This window comes from Eleutherodactylus coqui, chromosome 10 (genome assembly GCF_035609145.1).
Source record: "Eleutherodactylus coqui strain aEleCoq1 chromosome 10, aEleCoq1.hap1, whole genome shotgun sequence".
Taxonomy (NCBI): domain Eukaryota; kingdom Metazoa; phylum Chordata; class Amphibia; order Anura; family Eleutherodactylidae; genus Eleutherodactylus; species Eleutherodactylus coqui.
In genome coordinates this window covers 10,409,699-10,428,423 of record NC_089846.1, presented here as the reverse complement: position 1 = coordinate 10,428,423, position 18,725 = coordinate 10,409,699, and the positions used below count along the sequence as shown (strand labels likewise).

General features: G+C 48.5%; 1 protein-coding gene across 1 annotated transcript in view; it reads right to left on the bottom strand.

Annotated features, from left to right (window-relative positions):
- Positions 1-18,725, bottom strand: part of NCS1 (neuronal calcium sensor 1) — a 58,278-nt gene that overhangs the window by 28,804 nt on the left and 10,749 nt on the right. Inside the window, exon 2 of the mRNA XM_066580226.1 lies at positions 5,333-5,357. Coding sequence (XP_066436323.1) covers positions 5,333-5,357 — 25 coding nt within the window. The remainder of the gene's footprint in view (positions 1-5,332; positions 5,358-18,725) is intronic.

The window sequence follows — 18,725 nt, the reverse complement described above, 5'->3', positions numbered from 1 at the left end:
CGACCCCGGTGTACTGCGGCGCTGACTGCGGGCGTTCGATCAGGTGATCGGTCCAGTTCCCGATCAGCAGGTCCCAAACAATTAACTATTGATGACCTATTCTGATGATGGGTCATCAGTTGTACTTGCCTGGAAAACCCTTTTAAGTCTAAAAACCCGAAAACAGAAAGTCAACTGTACCCATCTGTACCGCTGCTGGAATCTGCTGCAACAGACCAATAAATCCTCTTTCTGAAAGGTTTCTGTTCGTTTCCAGCATTTTCTGCTGGAATGAATAATGTGGTCGACCATTGTTATTAAATCTTACAGAAAAAGCCGGAAACCTGCCAAAATGAGGACCTGTTGGGGTCTTGTTTCAGCAGATTTCAACAATGGCAGAAATCGGTACCGTCCACAGGTTTAATATTAAGGATTTTAGACCTAAACCTTCACAGAACTCCTGGACAGAGGCAATAATGAGGAGCGAACAGGAACCTATGTGAAAATATACCCTCTGTCCAAACCATCCGCCCCCAGAAGTTGTCATTTTGCTGCAAAACTCGTCCTGCGGCTCCATCTCAGCAGATCTGTAAATGATGGGAGTTGTGGTGATTAGATGGACAGTCTTGTCACCGGAGGCCCTAAAAGTGGTCCCCCCCTTGGCCTATAAGAGGCTCTCGGAGGCTCCTTGTGTGTAGTGACCTCTTCTTCCGCTTGTAGAGCTTGTTGGCCACTAGACGCCTCTACGACGCAGAGAAGAGATTTCACCACATTACCAGAGGGGGCGCATTATTGGGATGGGAGAAGCTGGATGGTCGTATCGATGAATTGTCCCCCACCGGCCGTTCTGACCAGACTGTTAGGAGATGTTGGGACCAGTGGATGTATGAGGGCACACAAGGTGACTGGGCTCAGGACGCCCCTACAGACCACCAGTAGAGAGGAGCGTCTGACCAGACTGTTAGGGAGTGTTGCGCCCAGTGGATATGTGAAGACACACAAGGTGATTGGGCTCATGACGCCCCTTACAGACCACCAGTAGAGGCTATGTGTGTTCCTCTCATGGTGGCTTCCAAGAAGCAGCAGGATAATGCTCAGCCGCACACACAAGGGGGTCCCAGGAGCCCCCACAACATTGTCACACTTCCATGACTGCCCGGTCACCAGATTTATCACCAATAAAACATGTATGGGACCGTCTGGGACGCACAATCTAGAGATTTAGTTAGAGCAAATGTGGAGCGATATGCCGCAGGATACCATACTGAACCGGCATGCCTCCATGCCTGCCTGTATCACATCTTGTATCTAAGCTAGAGGTGGTACAACAGGGTACTAGAGCCTCTATGCCTACCTCTATCACATCTTGTATCCCAGTGGGAGTGGGGTGGAGTACAACAGGGTACTAGAGCCTCCATGCCCCCTGTATCACATCTTGTATCCAAGCTAGAGGCGGTACAACAGGGTACTAGAGCCTCCATGCCCCCTGTATCACATCTTGTATCCAAGCTACAGGCGGTACAACAGGGTACTAGAGCTTTCCTACAAGAAGTCAGTTCTCTGCAATAAATTATCCTTTTGCTCTGGTTTTGTAATCACTTGCTTATATCAATGTTACAATCACACAGAGAAGTTCGACAACTTCTAGGGGAGCGATGGGTTTGCTAATTGGTATATGCTGCTCACACAGGGACATGACTCATTGTAAAACAGCTCTAATATGCGGTAAGGGATCCGTCTCCCCGCAAGCTGCAGTAAATTCAGAACCAAAATCCGCAGTCTATATACACGTGTATGTACACGGGAGGAGAAGGGTTAAAAAAATTTTAAAAAAATTGCATAACCTATTGTTGTCCGATTTACGGATGTGCGGCGTTCACTCGGGATGTCCGATGCGAGTTACGCCTGAGAATCTCAGGTGTAGCCTGTATCCACAGGGTTTGCACATAGTGTAGTGGTCCAGAACACCATCCTGGTCCCTCCATAAACGTCATACATGTTTTGTCCTATGGAGATGCACTGTGTAAAGCTTCTCTTGTCATATCCAGTGTGTGTGTTGCACAGCTGCGGCGCTTGAGAGGTTAACAGTAATAAAATCATTGCCTGCATGTAGATGTATCAGTTTGTCTTGTTATGCAGTGTTTCAGAAGGTATAAATGTGAGTGCCTGAGAGCGGGAGAAGAGTCCATGTTCAGGAGTTCGGAGAGAGTGCTAACACAGAGCCACATGGAAGCATCTTTAGCTTCTGTGTAGGTGAAGATGGAGGAAGAGGAGCGACATCACATAGCAAGTGAAGTCTGCATGTGAATGGAGTGAGACGCACGATCAGAAAGAGAGAGAGCATTCCAAATAATTCTGTATAGATGAACCCACCATACGGGTACCAATTCACACTACAGGCTTTTCCTGTGTGGCCGTCCAAAGTCAGGATCCCCGCACAGAGGTACGCTACTCAGTCACGCTGCCGTGCCTGCCATGCAGGGTGTTCTTGTTTAAGCCTTCATGCAAATAATTGTCTGCTGGAGTGTCTGTGGAGTGACCTCTACCCCCTTCCTCCTCTGGAGTGCTCCAAGTCCAGGAGCGGCAGATAACATGGACTGTAGGACCGCAATCATCCTGTGTATCCTGCCTACCTCTGAGCTCTAGCCTGCTGGCACTTAAAGAGAATTGTATCTGCATTGCCTTGAATACCTGTTTGTAAAAGTTATTCTTTAAGTAAAGTTATACCGGACCCTAAACATTCCTGGGGACCCGAGGTACTACACAGAAGTCTGTTGTATTTTCTTTGCCACGTAGCATACCGATGTGTGCGAACAGTGGCGTCACGAGTGATAACTACTACTACTCCCCCCGTTGCGTTTATTGGCATGCCTTATCCTAGGGGTGTCGAAGCTGGCCTGCAGTCCTGTTCTGGCTTTGGCTGCGTGTCATCCCTCCAGGACCAGAGCCTGGTAAGTGCGGCCGTGACAAGCCAACACTTACCCCTCCCAGCTCTGCACAGTAGTCAAGTGTCTGGGGTGTTGCAATAGCCCATGGCTGTATGCACACGGGCGCATGGGATTTGGTCAGATTTCAATGCCTTTTGGTTTTAATTGCACGTTTTCTCTGCTCTGCACTTCCTGGTCTTTTTTTATGTGGTCCCCATAGTAACCGGCATTAAAAGCGCATTGCACTCATATATGAAAATCACATGTAAATCACACGGCACGCTACTAGCATGTGTTAAACACACCCATAAACACAGCAGTTTTTGTGGCATTGCAGCTTGTTGTCTCATCACTCATCTTATGGACCCCGGTGACAATGACTCACCCCTCATCGATTCACCCACTTCTTGTATACGGTGGATGTGATTCATCTCATGAAGTATACAAGTCTGATAATAACGGAGGGAAAATGTAGCAAACGCCCCACACAATGTATCACTTGTATTTATTACTAATTATCACCAAATAGTGAAATATTCCCCATTTTTCTTATCGGTTTTTATTGTAACATTACTATGGCGACGGTCATCTCGCCTGAGCTGCAGTTAACGGCTTTAAGGATATACTTTACAGAAGTCTCATGGGCCAGAACCACAATGGATAAGACCCAACTCATTGACTTGTACAAGCAAGTGTTGTGGGCATGCTCTGTGGCCAGGGAGGGGAGGAGGTGAGCTGTGACATCATGAATACGACTTCTATGGGAGAATGTTACGGGCATGCTCTGCATGGAGGAAGATACTGTGAGCAATGACATGACCTATAGACCTTTATAGGAGAATGTTGTGGGCCTAACCAGTGCAAGGAGAGGAGGAGGTGAGCTGTGAACATCACCTATTGTGAATAGTGGATTTGATGTGATCTATATACAGGCGTCTCCTCCCAGTGTAATCCTTCCTGTGATGATAATGAAATGATGGCTGAGAAGCTCTCTCTACAGAACAAGAAGTGTCAGACTATTATTAGGCCTAGTGGTCGGCGTGAGAACTGCAGAAATCTAGGAGTTTTGTTTTTTTTTAAATATAGATAGTGACATTAAAAAAAAAAGGTCTGTGTGAAAAAAAAACAGCCATCTGAATAGCCTCGCGGGCCACTATGAGTCGGTGGGCTGTACATAGAATACACTGACCGTACACAGCCCAAGAATAAAGCCATCATTATACATTATCCGTGTTTCATCTTACAGAGAATCACTTTAATATCTTAGCTGTAATTCCAGCTGATCGTGTGACGCTCCGCAGCGCCCCACTGGACAGTCAGGCCAGTTCTAGCATTCATAGCAACAAATTATAAAGATTCAACACTGAAATATAAACAATAAGCAGCAGGAGAGGAAGAGGACCGACCATCTATAGAAACCAACCATCTACACACAACGCAAGGCTGCAGACCTGGCAAAGTGAGACATGAGGGAGTAAGAGGAAGGGGAGGTCCGAAAAGGAAGAGGGTAGGGCGGGGGAGGCAAAGGAAGAGGGAAGGGCGGGGGAGGCAAAGGAAGAGGGAAGGGCGGGGGAGGCAAAGGAAGAGGGAAGGGCGGGGGAGGCAAAGGAAGAGGGAAGGGCAGGGGAGGCAAAGGAAGAGGGAAGGGCGGGGGAGGCAAAGGAAGAGGGAAGGGCGGGGGAGGCAAAGGAAGAGGGAAGGGCGGGGACCCAAAGGAAGAGGAAAGGGCGGGGACCCAAAGGAAGAGGAAAGGGCGGGGACCCAAAGGAAGAGGGAAGGGCGGGGACCCAAAGGAAGAGGAAAGGGCGGGGACCCAAAGGAAGAGGAAAGGGCGGGGACCCAAAGGAAGAGGAAAGGGCGGGGACCCAAAGGAAGAGGAAAGGGCAGGGACCCAAAGGAAGAGGAGGTAAGGAAAGAAAAGAAAAAGGGAGGAAGGAAAGGGAAGGAAAGAAGAAAAGGAGAAAGATATACAGATGTAACTATATAGTGATGACATCCATTTCATATCTTCTATAATACTCAAAGCACAGCGCTGACATAACTTTCACAGATTGTGGCCTCTCAGAACTTACAGTAATTGTATAAATCAAAGTTCCAAAATGCCCATTAAGGTGCCCGAAGACGTATCAGTAATGTGCCATTTGGCCAGGAACCACACCACAAATGTCAGCAGTTTTGTAAGGTTTTAGTATGCATGGATTGTACAAGTGAAACTATGAAACCCTGTGCTTTTTCCATATAAGCCACACGGCCACAACTGACGCAATTTATGGTAAATGGGCGGAGCTAAGACCATAACTGAGCGCCTGACAGCTGAAGCTTGAGAAGTCAGAAGCGGTGACAACTTTTAGTATTTTAGGTGGAGTTACACTTTAAATTTCCATCAATGTTTTCACATGCAACAAGCAGAGAACAATGCGACTTACCACTGCTGCACTTCTTTCTCTGTAACTGCAAGACACAAGACAGGAAGATTAATACAATTAGACTGCAAGCTCCACGGTATCCCCCCTCCCGGCACGCCTGGTTCCAACACATCAGACCTCACAGCGAGCGGCGGCTCTATTTTAGGATGAATCATTAACACCCCGTGAAGTTTTTATCAATGAATCATGGAGCTTTCAGGAAAAAAAATTACATTATCATGGATCATCTGAATCCAAACGCAAGTCAAAGAAAAGGGAAACGCTCGACGTCTGGGCAGCGGTTCATGAAGATTCCACACCCGGCATCAAAAACAACGGCTGAGACATATTTCACTTTATTATGACCCAACACAACAATAAAATTCCCATCTATCTCCCGCTCGGCCGGGCACAACTCCGAGATTCACTCACTTCTGGCTTCCTGTACTCCATCCATCGTTGCTCGGTGTAGTAAGTTTGTAACAAGTGGAGAGCTACAGGTTGGACTGCTGCTCTATTATGACTCAACGGCCCATGAGAGACAGTTCAGTGGGCAGTAATGCCCCCTGGCAGCTCTGGCCTTCTACTTCTCCTGCACCCACCCACAGGGACATCCGACCGAGCAGAGCGACGGTTGCACATGCGCGGCGCTGCTCCATTCATTTCAGTAGGGCTGACGGAAATGGCAAATTACAAGCACTCAGTTACCTCTAGCAGTGCCATTGAAAATTAATGGGGTGGCACAGCGCATGCTTGACCACCGCTCCATTTAATCTCCTCCTCACTGTGGGGGTGGTGATGTGAAGAGGGGAAACCAGGACCTCCATTCTCAGGATTGGTGGGGTTCTCAGCGGCATTATCCCCACAATCAGACGTTATTACCTTTCTGATACAGTATAACTACCTTCCTTGTGTCTGTGTTCAGTCTTGCCATGGTGTATGACCTGTGATATGAAGCTGTCTTCCACAACCTCACCTCTTTAGCAGAGTTTGGCTGTACCTTACCCAGTTTTAAGCCTCCTACACAGCTGTTTCTGTTTCAGATGATTATCACTTGCTTGGATAATCATACACCTGACTATAATCCTACAAAATCCCCGACTGTGTACAAGTGTATTGAGAACTGATGCTGACAGTAGAGGGCGTCACACCAAATATTGATGGGATTTATAGTTCTCTTTTATTCAGTCACTCTGCATTCTAAAAGCTTTCTTGCTTTGCAACATTTTTTCCGCACCCGCCTAAAACTTTTGCACAGTGCTGTATATACGTACAATCTAGGGGGTGCTTGCCCTCCCCTACAGACTGCCCTGGTGCAGGAGTACATTGACCAGTCATCCTATTGTGCTGCTGATCCAGGCGGAGATTAGCCGGGCCTGAACTACAGATCTAGCACAAGTCTCTGTCTTTGATCTCCACCATCTGGGGGATTTACATGAGGCTCAGGTACTTCATATCAAAGCGGCCGCCACCATTCAGGGTTTCCTTGATGTGACGGCACAATAGATTCTCGCTAAGCGAAGGCTTAATACGACGGTGTCAGGGCTGGCGGTATCACACGCTGGCTACGGAGATCTGCCCGCTTGCTATACGGCATTCAACGCCAACTGCCGCTGCACTCATTCATAGAATATAGATGAGGCCGTACGTTTCCTGTACGAAGCGCTGAGCTGACATACGTATCTATGCGAATAGCATCTCATGCACGAAAGTTCATCATTCCATTGATTGGGGCGGATTTATTAATATTGTCCTAGAATAGGAATAAACGAGGCGGGCGGAAGCTGCGCCAAACGTATCACAATGCTGCACGCTAGGGGATAAATTTGGCGCAATTGTTAAATGCCATTTTCCCCATTTTCTCTTGGCTGCCTTACTTTACGCCAAATGAAAAAAAATGGCACATGAGGTTAATAGAGCAGCCGGATTTCATGACTCCTCATAGCCATGCCCCCTTTTCGAAAAACTTTTCAAAATGGTCTAAAGAGGCGTAAAAAGTATCTAAAGCACAAAATATATTAGGCGGACAGCAATTTTGCTGCAGTCTGAAAAATTGGCTTAGACCGCCTCATTCCTCATGAAGTTTGCAGAAATCCATGTGCTTGCTGCAGCAAATCCCTATTAAAGTCTGCCGCATGTCAGTATACCCCAAGACAGCAAAAGGAGCCAAATATGCATCACATGAGGGCGGCACATTCACCAGATCCCCTAGTAGCATGCAGAAAGCCAGATTGCAACATGAGGGAGCTAAATGTTCAGTGCGGACTAATGTGCGGCCGCTCAACTCAACCCAAGATTCCTGTATTACGTGGCTACTAGAGATGAGCGAACGTACTCGTTAAGGGCGATTTCGCAATCGAGCATCGCTTTTTCGAGTAACTGACTACTCGGGTGAAAAGATTTGGGGGGCGGCGTGGTGGAGCGGGGGGTAGCAGTGGGGAATAGGGGGGAGCTCTCCCCCCCCCCACTCCCCTCTGCAACCCCCTGCTCACCCCCGGATGTCCACTGTGGCCAAACAGAGGCCGCGGCGGCAACGTACATACTCTTAGTATGTATGGTGACCCTTTAGCCTCCGATTGCCCTCTTTTTATTTTAGGCCGGGCCCAGCGGACAGTTTTGTTGTAGTGACTAAACCCCTTTAACCCTTTCCAATCCACTGTCTGACCTCTGAAGACATTATGATTTAAAGGGGTTGTCCCGCGCCGAAACGGGTTGTTTTTTTTTCTTGCATAGGCCCCCCCCCGTTCAGCGCAGGACAAACCCAATTTAAAAAAAAAAAAATTTACTTACCCGAATCCCCTGTCTGCAACTTCTTCCTTCTTTTCCTCCAAGATGGCCGCCGGGATCATCACCCACGATGCACCGCGGGTCTTCTCCCATGGTGCACCGTGGGCTCTGTGCGGTCCATTGCCGATTCCAGCCTCCTGATTGGCTGGAATCGGCACACGTGATGGGGCGGAGCTACGTGATGATGCATAGAAGGGGGCGGAGCCAGAACGCCGCTCGTGCCCGGACCGACCAGAAGGGAGAAGACCCTTCTGCGCAAGTGCGTCTAATCGGGCGATTAGACGCTGAAATTAGACGGCACCATGGAGACGGGGACGCCAGCGCAGGGAAGGTGAGTATATAACTTCTGTATGGCTCATATTTAATGCACGATGTATATTACAAAGTGCATGTATATGGCCATACAGAAGTGTATAGACCCACTTGCTTTCGCGGGACAACCCCTTTAAGGCTGTACAGCTTCGCTGTTGGAAGACGTCCGTCGGGGTTCTCTTACTGTATATTGCCAGCCTCTCTGCTGTCGGAGCCTATCCAACGTGTCACCTCATGCAGTACTGGCTTTAGCCAGCAGATAGCGCCATTGTATAACGGCAGAAAAAGAGTAAGCCCCCTAGGAAAGCCAGGCTACAAACTGGATTGGAAAGAGTTAAAAATAGAAAAAAGTGCATCACACTCAGATGAGAATCACATTTACAGGCGAATGCAATGCGACTTTTCTGGCTCTATACAAAATAGTGGGTGATTCTTAAACAAAATGGCCCAAAAGTAGGACGCGGCTCGTAGAGATTACCCCATTACAATAATAGGTTCTTTTTACGTGCGATTTCTAGCAACACGCAGAAATGGCGCCTGAAAAATTCCATATAGATGCTTAGTACTGAATACGAACGACAACTGCAACGCCGGGAGCGATCCTCCCCTCGTAAGTCCTCTACGAGCGCGGCCCTGTAATGGCAGCACCGGCACACGGGGCCAAATCGGCAATGGAACATTTATGGCGTAATACAGAACCAGCAAAGTAGATCCGATTTTCACAAACTGACCGGCAGTGCAGATTTTATCAATTCTTTTTGCGTATTTCCACTGAGGATCCCTTCCTGTCAGCGGGTCAAAACAATTCATGCCGCTTGCGCCAAATTTTCTCTATTTTCCCCTTCTTCCTGTACACATGGTAGCCCAGATGAAGACAGCGGTGTAACATGAGGACCTTGGCACAAAGTGTGTGACAGCGCCCCCCTCCCATGTGCCAGCATTGGTGTACTGATGCATGTACACTCCTATTGAAGTCAATGGGAGATCCCAATATTAGGATTGGCACATGCCCCATCGGTGTAGTAGTTGGTGGCGCTCTGCATGCGGACCCCCAGAGTCATTATGTCTTAAAGGGCTACTCTAGTCTTCATCATTCCAACATAGAACAGACGTCAGGAGACGAAGAGCCATGACAGTGAAGCAGATCATTACTTTGGCCAACTGGGGGTTACGATGCACAGATGGAGGCTGAACGGTCGGCTACGCATCCCCCCTCCCCAACAGATGTAAACAAGGAGCCTCGGGGCGCAGGAGAAAACGTAAGGTTGTACAGACCGCGGCCACGCACGGACAGATGTGTCTGGATTTCTCTTATGCTGACGGCGCAAGCATAATTCTATCTCTGCAGCAATGTCATTTATAGGTGACCTTTAGGGACCGCTGCAGAAGTAACAGGAGACTGCGGTCCTGGAGGAAGGAGCAGCACAGAGTATTTCAGGAGGAGTATCACGATTCTCTGAGTGATACACAGCGGAAGGAGCCGGACCGCCATGGGCACAGAGGACTGTACTGGGACTGTGGGAGTTTCAGACATGGCACAGATGTTAAAGGGGATGTCCTGTGAAAAATAATGTTTATCGTCCCATCTGGCCCAAAATAATAAACATTTTTTGTATTTACACTTATGTAACAAAACGTTTCTATACACGGATCCCCCCTGACTGATGCGAGGACTCTCGGGCGCCATAGCGATGATCCCTTCTCTGATTTCAGAGGAGCGATGATCACTAGTGAAGGGCGGAGGATCGTTCCAGCCCACCGCCTCCATTCACAGTAAACAGGCCGTCGTTCGTGAGTGATACTGCCTGTTCACACGGCCGATCCGGCGTCCAGCTTTATGCATGCAGAAACTGAACAAGAAGCGAAAAAAATTCTCATTGGTCGGGCTGCATTTACACGGATCAATCATCAAATTATCGCTGGATACAGAATCTAAACGATTTATCGACACCTGGAAAAGGGCCCTGCAGTTAGAATAGCGCCATCTGCTGTTTATATCCCCACTGGCGCTATTCTAACCTAGAGGTATAAACATTTTTGAAATATTAGCTCAAGCAATGTCCATGATCACGGGCAGGATGTACCTATAAGCACTACTGCCCCTTTAAGGTTATGTTGCAGCATAAACCTGCGGACGGCACAAGAACTTGTATAGAGTCTCCTGTGGAAAATAAGGCCAACATCCAGTCCTTCTCATTTTTCGGTCCTGCTGCGTTATGTGAATTAAAGGGGTTGTCCAGGGTTAGAAAAACATGGCTACTTTCTTCCAAACACAGCGCCACCCTCGTCTGTGGGTTGTGACTGGTATTGCAGCTCAGCTCTATTGAAGTAGATAGGAGCTGAGCTGCAATACCACTCACAACCCACGGACAAGGGTGGCGCTGTGTTTGGAAGAAAGCAGCCGTGTTTTTCTAAAATGGTCAGCTTTAAATCTTCCTCTGCTGAGAATCCCCGAGAGCTTCGGCGCAGAGTCCTGTTCTGGTGGACACAAAGGTCCCTTCTAATCCTCGGCGCTACAGCCCAGGGAATACGGCCAACGGTCCAGAGCCCAGACATCTGATCTACCAGCCGTGTCCTCTAAAGGCATCTGCAGGGACTGTATGTCACTGAAACAGTGTATCTAAGTGGATAATGTGCTATACAGTTCAAGAGAACCATCACTACATCCCCATCATGTGATGCTGAGGCGGTGTATCTAAGCTGATTATGTGTGATACCGTCCCAGAGAACCAGTATTACATCCACAGGATGCCATGCTGCAGGAACGTATCTAAGCTGACTGTGTGATGCTGAGGCAAAGTACCTAAGCATAACAGTCCCAGAGAACCGCACTACAGCCTCATCACATGATGCTTTGGCAGTGTATCTAAGCCAATCATGGATGATATAGCCTCCAAGAATCACAATAGTATAACCCCATCATATAATGCTTAAGCAGTGTATCTAAGCTTATTGTGTGATACAGTCCCAGGGAAACATGACTACATCTCCACTGTTTAATGTTGAAGTAATGTATCTAAGCTTATCTTATGTGATGCAGTCTCTGGAGAACCACATAATACTACGTCGCCATACTGTGATGATGAGACAATGTATCTAAGCCGATGATGTGATGAGACAATGTATCCAAGCTTTTGTTATGCAGGATACAGTCTCACAGAACCAGCATACATGCCATCATGTGATGCTGAAGCAATGTATCTAAGCTTATGTGTGATGTATTCGCAAGAAGCACACAGTACTACATCCCCATATAGTGATGTTGAGGCAGTGTATCCAAGCCGATCCTTTGTGATACAGTCCTAGAAAAACAGCACTACATCCACATCATATGATGCTGATGAGGCAGAGTATCTAAGCTGGTCATGTGCGATACAGTCGCAGAGATCAAGCACTACATCTCCATCATGTGTGATACTACTGCAGAGACCCTTGCCGTATGATGCTGAACGGATGTATCCAAGCTGCTCACATGTGATACTGTGGCAGAGAACTACATCTCCCCTTATGCAATAGGAATGAATCTTTAAGACTGAGTGTAATCGCAGGCAAAACCCAAGTGCAGCTCAGTGCAGGTATTGCAGTGCAGGTATTGCAGTTAGTAATGATGCGATTTTGTTGCTGGATGCGGCTGCACCCTAAAACCATATTAAATGGTATTAAATGGTTTTATGTAAACCTAGAAAGCTCCATGCAGCCCGAGACACATATGAAGCTGGGGGCTCACTAAGTGGGACCCCCAGCAAATACTGCACTGCATGTGGGAAGGAGCTAGGTGACTGGTAGCAGGGGTGGAGGAGGGGCACACGGCAGGTAACAGGGATGGTCAGAGGCGTAACTTGAAGCTCCCGGGCCCCAATGCAAAACCTGTAACAGGGCCCCCAACTATAATGCTTTATTCATAGTACTGGGCTCCCTATATGGAGAAGAGAGGCCTTATGGGCCCCCTAAGGCTCCTGGGCCCAAGTGCAACTGCATCCCCTGCATCCTCTATAGTTATGCCCTTGGGAATGGTGCCTAATACTGTTGTTACCCGCAGTAACCGAATCCGGAATCCGCGTCATCACTTAGCGACAGCGCAGTCACACCTGTACTTGTGCACTGGCCCGTATTTACGCAGTGCAGAAGAAAAAGCATCCGGACAGGTATACAGGGCTCACTGGCCAGGCACCGGGTCGGATTCCGCTACGGGATCCCACATGCGGAATTTGACCCGGTGGTGTGCATTCGGCCCAAGAAGAAACTATACCCTTCCCAGCCCACGTCACAGGCCTCTCACTAGCCAAGCCAGAATCCTACTGCACACTGAGGAGGCGCAAACACCCCGAAACAGCTGTCTGTAGATGGTTTTCTGGCTTGGTTCTCAATTCCCAGTTATTGTTATAAGGTTTGTCTAACATTGACTTGCAGAGATGCTGCCTTGCAATAGGTGGCGCTGCAGAGGTATTGTTCAAGCTTCCTTATTTGCATATTTCCCAGAGGAGCATGCATTGCCTTATAAGTTTCCTCACTCACCAACTAGGTCCTCTCCTCAAGGAGAGAGGATATGCAACCCCAGTGGTAGTAGCTGAACACTTGCTTCTTATAGTTATAGTATATTATGCTTGTTATAGTACATAGTGACTTCAGCTGGGTACTATATGGTACGGTTATCTGGCAATGTATGGCATTATTATATGGACAGTGTATGGTAGTATTACGGCTGGTTCACACAAGCGTATTTGTGCCACGTATCACACACTGTATGGTGGTATTGGTTACTGATATATGGGCACTGCATGATGGTGTTGAGCACTTCTATCTGGGCAGTGTATGGTGGTAGTAGTTGGGTACTGTATGACACCATTATCTGGCAATGTATGGCACTATTAGTTGGGCACTCTGGTGGCGATTAGGTGTTCAGTCGCATCCGACCTTCAGTTACTCCGTGGATCAATGTTCTCAACACATTCCTGTCTTTCACGGCTTCTTTCAGTTCGGTGATTGTCATGTTGGTGGTGGCCTTGATTGTATCTCGCCATCTTGTTCTTTGCCGTCCTGATCTTCTCTTCCCACTGACCTTGCCGAGCATCAATACTGTTTCCAGTGAGTTAGCGCACATCACGTGTCCAAAGAGAGATCCGCTGTTTGATGATTTTGCCTCTGGTGATATTTTCGGTGTGACGCGACCCAACACTCATGTCATGGTGGTCCAAGGTATCCGCAGCCCTCTCCTCCAGCTCCAGAGTTCAAACACATCAATTTTCCTTCTGTCCGTTTTCCTGAGCGTCCAACTTTCACAGCCATACGTCCTTACAGGAAAGACAATTGCGTTGACCAGTCTGATGTTTGTTGCAATACTAATACACTTGCTTTTCCAGATCTTTTCCACTCCTTGCATTGCATTCCTACCAAGTGTGATCCACCTCTTGATCTCAGGTCCATTGCAATCGATTTTGGATCCAAGGAAGATGAAATCTTGGACCGACCCGACTTCTTTGCTGTTGATGATTATGCTTCCTGTACCGTTGCCTACCGCAGTCATGACTTGCTTTCTTGCAGTTGAGGTCCAGTCCCATGCCTTCGCTTTCCTTTTGCACTCTTGGATAAGGTATTCCAGGTCCTTTCACTTTCCCTCAGCAGGGTGGGGTCATCTGCATATGGCAGGTTGTTGTCTGCCACTGATTTTGACTCCGATTTCTGATTGGTCCAGATTGCATCGCCTCTTGATCGTTTCTGCATACAGAAGGACTGGTGATAGAATGCAGCCTCGCCGTAAGCCTGTCTCGATCCTGAACCAATCCGTGTTTCCATAAGTTGACCTGACTGTTGCTTCTTGGTTGTTGTAAAGCGACCTTATAAGCTGTTCAGTATGTTCTGGGTCGCCCATTTGCTTCAGACACTTCCACAGCTTGTCATGCTCCACACAATACAATGCCTTGCTGTAGTCGATGAAACGCATGGACACGTCTTTTTGATACTCTCGGGTCTTCTCCATGATCCAGTGCAGGTTCACGATTTGGTCTCTGGTGTCACGTCCTTTGCAGAAGCCAGCTTGAAGTCCGGCAGTTCCCGTTCAACAATAGTCGTTATGCGTTTTTGTATGATCTTTAGAAGAGTTTTGCTTACATGATGGCGATGGGGCGGTAAGTGGAACATTCTGGAGCACCACCTGTTTTTTCGGAAGTGTACCGAAGACAGATCTTGTCCGGTCCTTGGGCCACGATTTGGAGCTCCAGACCTTTTGACACAAGTCAGTTAGGATCTTGGTTTGTTGGTATGTGATCATATTAGTTGGGCACTATTATATGGGCAGTGGATGGTGATATTAGGGCTCATTCACAGGAGTATATTTGTGCCACATATTACACACTGTATGGTGGTATTGGTTACTGTGTGGCACCGTTATATGGGCACTGCATGATAGGGTTAGTTGGGAATCGCATGGCACCGTTTAATGACACTAATTACACCCAAAGTTGTGAGTCACACGTCTCCTTGAAACAAAATATTACAGGGATGGACTGGTGACAACTTACAGGTATTGGAACGATGCGGGCGACACCCGTACGGGGTCACCTGTCAGTAGGTGGATGGCATCAGGGAGGACTACATATATTATCTCAGGATACACAGACTTGTAGAGCAGTCAGGCATCAAAAGGACAGAACGCGAGACGAGCGCCGCGGGCGCGAGAGCCGATTCCATTGTTACTGAAGAGGCCTCGTAAAACGAGAAAATAAACAGGGTTGGATGGGGGGTGATGGAGAGACGGCGGGGGGGGGGGGGGGGGGGCGGTCCCATGGGAGAGAGAAGCAATTTCACAGAAGCAATTTACAAGAAACTGTTCTAATTCCCAACAGTAAAAGGGACAACAGCGACGAGATTACCCGAGCGCACTTCAATCTTAACCGCAAGACGGCAACAACGCGTGATTACAAATAGGAATTCCTCTTCGAAACACAGACGATGCCTGTGGGAACCCACCCCTCTCCGCCCGCGGCCCCCCCCATCCCTCTCCGCCCGCGGCCCCCCCACCCCTCTCCGCCCGCGGCCCCCCCTACCCCTCTCCGCCCGCGGCCCCCCTACCCCTCTCCGCCCGCGGCTCCCCCCCATCCCTCTCCTCCCTCGGTCCCCCCCCACCCCTCTCCTCCCTCGGCCCCCCCCCACCCCTCTCCTCCCTCGGCCCCCCCACCCCTCTCCGCCCGCGGCCCCCCTACCCATCACACAGGTCCTCCTGTCCCGAGATGTTCTGTACACTGTGAACCCCGCAACCCACATCCCATCGCCCCCCACAAGGTCAGCAGGCTCGCGCCCTGCTAACAGCGGGATCACCATCACTATCCTCCAACATCAAGTGGCCTTGAAGAAGGAGAGAACCTACAAAGCCTTTCAGCTTCACGCAGAATAATTGGGGATGAGCGCGGCGAGAGAAGCGGCGACGTATTAAACACGTTTCAATTATGAAGGAGACGAGAAAGCGAAGTGCGCAGTCTACTCGCTGCCGCGTCGGTGAGCAGCAGACAGGATGAGGTGATAATGAGGTGGAAGCCGCATCCCGAAGGGTTGGGGAAGACACGTCTTATGTAATGTTCTGGGGAATGCTAGCTTTTTTCCTTAGGGAGAGCACCTAGAAGGGGAGTGAGGAGACTTATAAGGCCATTCATGCTCCTCTGGGTAATATGCAAATAAGGAAGATGGAACAATAACTCCGCAGCGCCACCTATTGGAAGACCGCATTCCTGCAAGTCAATGTTAGACTCTTTATACAAGCCTTGTAACAATGAACTGGAGTTGAAAGCCAAACCAGAATCCATACATGTAACAATCCATGACGTGGAATAACTGAGGACACCCCAAAAACATCTCTTGGAACCCAAGCCAAAGAAACTGTTAAAATCATCCGATGGTCTGTTTGTGACCGATACCCATGCTCAGCACCCGTCACCTGATCATTAAAACGGCCATGTACGACTACAATCTCTGTAGTATGGACTTCCCACGGTTCTGCGGGACCCTAAAAGTTATCCAATTTTCAAAAATTGTTCACCGAAGGAAGACCTAAGCTGCCCTAATTGTTTTTAGCGCTCGCCCTCGCTCCTGCGTTCCCCCGAGGCGCCCGCTGCACAGCCGCATGGTTGGCCTCCATGTCTTCCGGCTGCGACGCTTCCTCCTCTGCTCAGCCAGCGCTCGATCCGCTCATCTCACAAGCTATGAACATCCGTCCTTCTCTGCCCACTGATGACGACACGCAGCTCTCAGCGCGGACCGCACGCTCTGGACTCACGGAGAAGCCGCACCGTGTGAACTGGGATCAATGGCGCTTTGCAAAAAAAGACTGCGTTCACACCTGGCGGATCTGGTGTGGGTTTTTCACGGTGGGGGAAAAAAAAAAAAAAAAAAAAGTGTAGGAAATCCCCGGCCCGCGGTACAGATTGTATCATGGATTTTTAAGTGGATTCACAGAAGATTTAAACTGTTCAATTTAACCCCTTCAGGACCGGATGTCATTAATAGGGGGTTTTTTGTCTCCGCCTTCTAAAAGCCATAACGTTTTATTTTCTCTCATCGCCGCGGCTGTAGAAGCTCTTGTTTTATTTGCGGGATGAGTTGCATTTTTAATCGTACTGTTTAAATTTTTTAAAAATTTTAAGTGGGGAGATATAAAAAAAAAATGCAATTGTGCCATTTTTGGGGGGGCGGGAAGCGTTGGTTGGTTTTGCAGCATTGCCAATCTAGTAGAAATCATTTATGCACCTGCCTTACCCCATTGGTCGGGACGATTACAGCCATACCGAACGTATAGAGTGTATTGTTTCCCCTTACACCTCCGTATTCTAAGACCCGCAACTTTTGAATTTTTTGGGGGCGATTGGGGAGGACGAAGGCGTTTTTTTTGCAGGGCGAGCTGTGGGCTTTCTTAGTGCAATTCTGGGAAGCATACATCTTTTGATCGGGTTTTATTATTTGGGAGCCGGGACAATAATATATATATAAATTGTTTTAAAATTGTATAAAAACTTTTATAGAAAAGTTAACCCTTTTCTAGAATCCCACAAGGCACTCATTTGATGGCTTGTAGTATGCTGACTGTTTAGACACATGTCTAGTTTTAACAGTTAGGCCTCATGTCCACTTGGTAAATGGAATTGCGGAATCCGCAGCGGATTTTGCCCATATGGAATCATTGCCATCTGCGGGTCCATTAAATTGATTTTTGCACCCGCAGATGGCATTTTAAAAGAATTGCGTTTTTCACGCGCGGGAAAAAAACCGCGACATGCTCCATTTTGCTATGGATTCCACGCGGATCGGCCACATTGCTATCACATTGATAGCAATGTGTGCGGATATCTGCATGCAAAAAAAATACCATTTAAAGCAAATCCGCGGCAGATTCTGCGCGGATTGTATTTTTCTAGTGGACATGAGGCCTTAACTGCCACGATCAGTGCCAACTCCAATGTGGCAGTTACCGGCGGCTGTCAGCATCAGCTGGTGCCTGCTGGGTATTTACATTATGCGGTCATGAAGTGATTAAATTCACCTGAAGAGGGTGAAATCCGCATTTTATGATGCAGAATTGCTGCGGAATTTGCAGAAAATCCATAGCAGATCAACTCCGTGTGAACGCACCCTAAAAGGGGTTATTATGGCCCATGCACAGGACATCTGACTGGTAGGTTCCCCACTGATCCCAGGATCGGGGGTCCCGTGCGCCCTGCCCTCCACTTGTTCCAATGCAGATGCTGAAAATAACCAAGTGGAGAAACTTAACTTTAAGCTGTAAGGGCCCCATGCACGGAGTACTGGTCTCCTCATACGGGGCCCGGTGTGACCGCATCCTCTGCGCCCATCCTAGTCACGGTCCCGGCTGAATTCTTGCAGTCTGCCATCTGCAGCAGTCCCAGGACTATGAATGAAGTGGCAGAGAACGCGCTTTACTGCAGCTCCATTCAGGAGGAGAAGAAGAGGACCGGAGACCCCTATGCTCTGGATTGATTGGGGCTTCGGGAGCAATAATTGCCTATAGCATAGTGGCTGGGACAACCCAAAGCAACAAGCATGTCATCATCCTGGTGTTTGCTGCCAGTGAAACTGCAGATGACCAACATTAAAGGGGTTGTACAGGACTAGAGGGGGGGGGGGGGGGGGAGACAAAAAACACTGCCCGCTTAGTCCAGAAACAGCGCCACTCAAGTCATTAGGTTGTGTCCGGTATTGCAGTTCAGTCCAACTTACTTGATTAGTTATGACCTGCAATACCCCTCCCTGCTCATGAACAAGGCTTGTCTGGTGTCGCAGCTCAGTCCCATTCACTTCCATGCAGACCAGG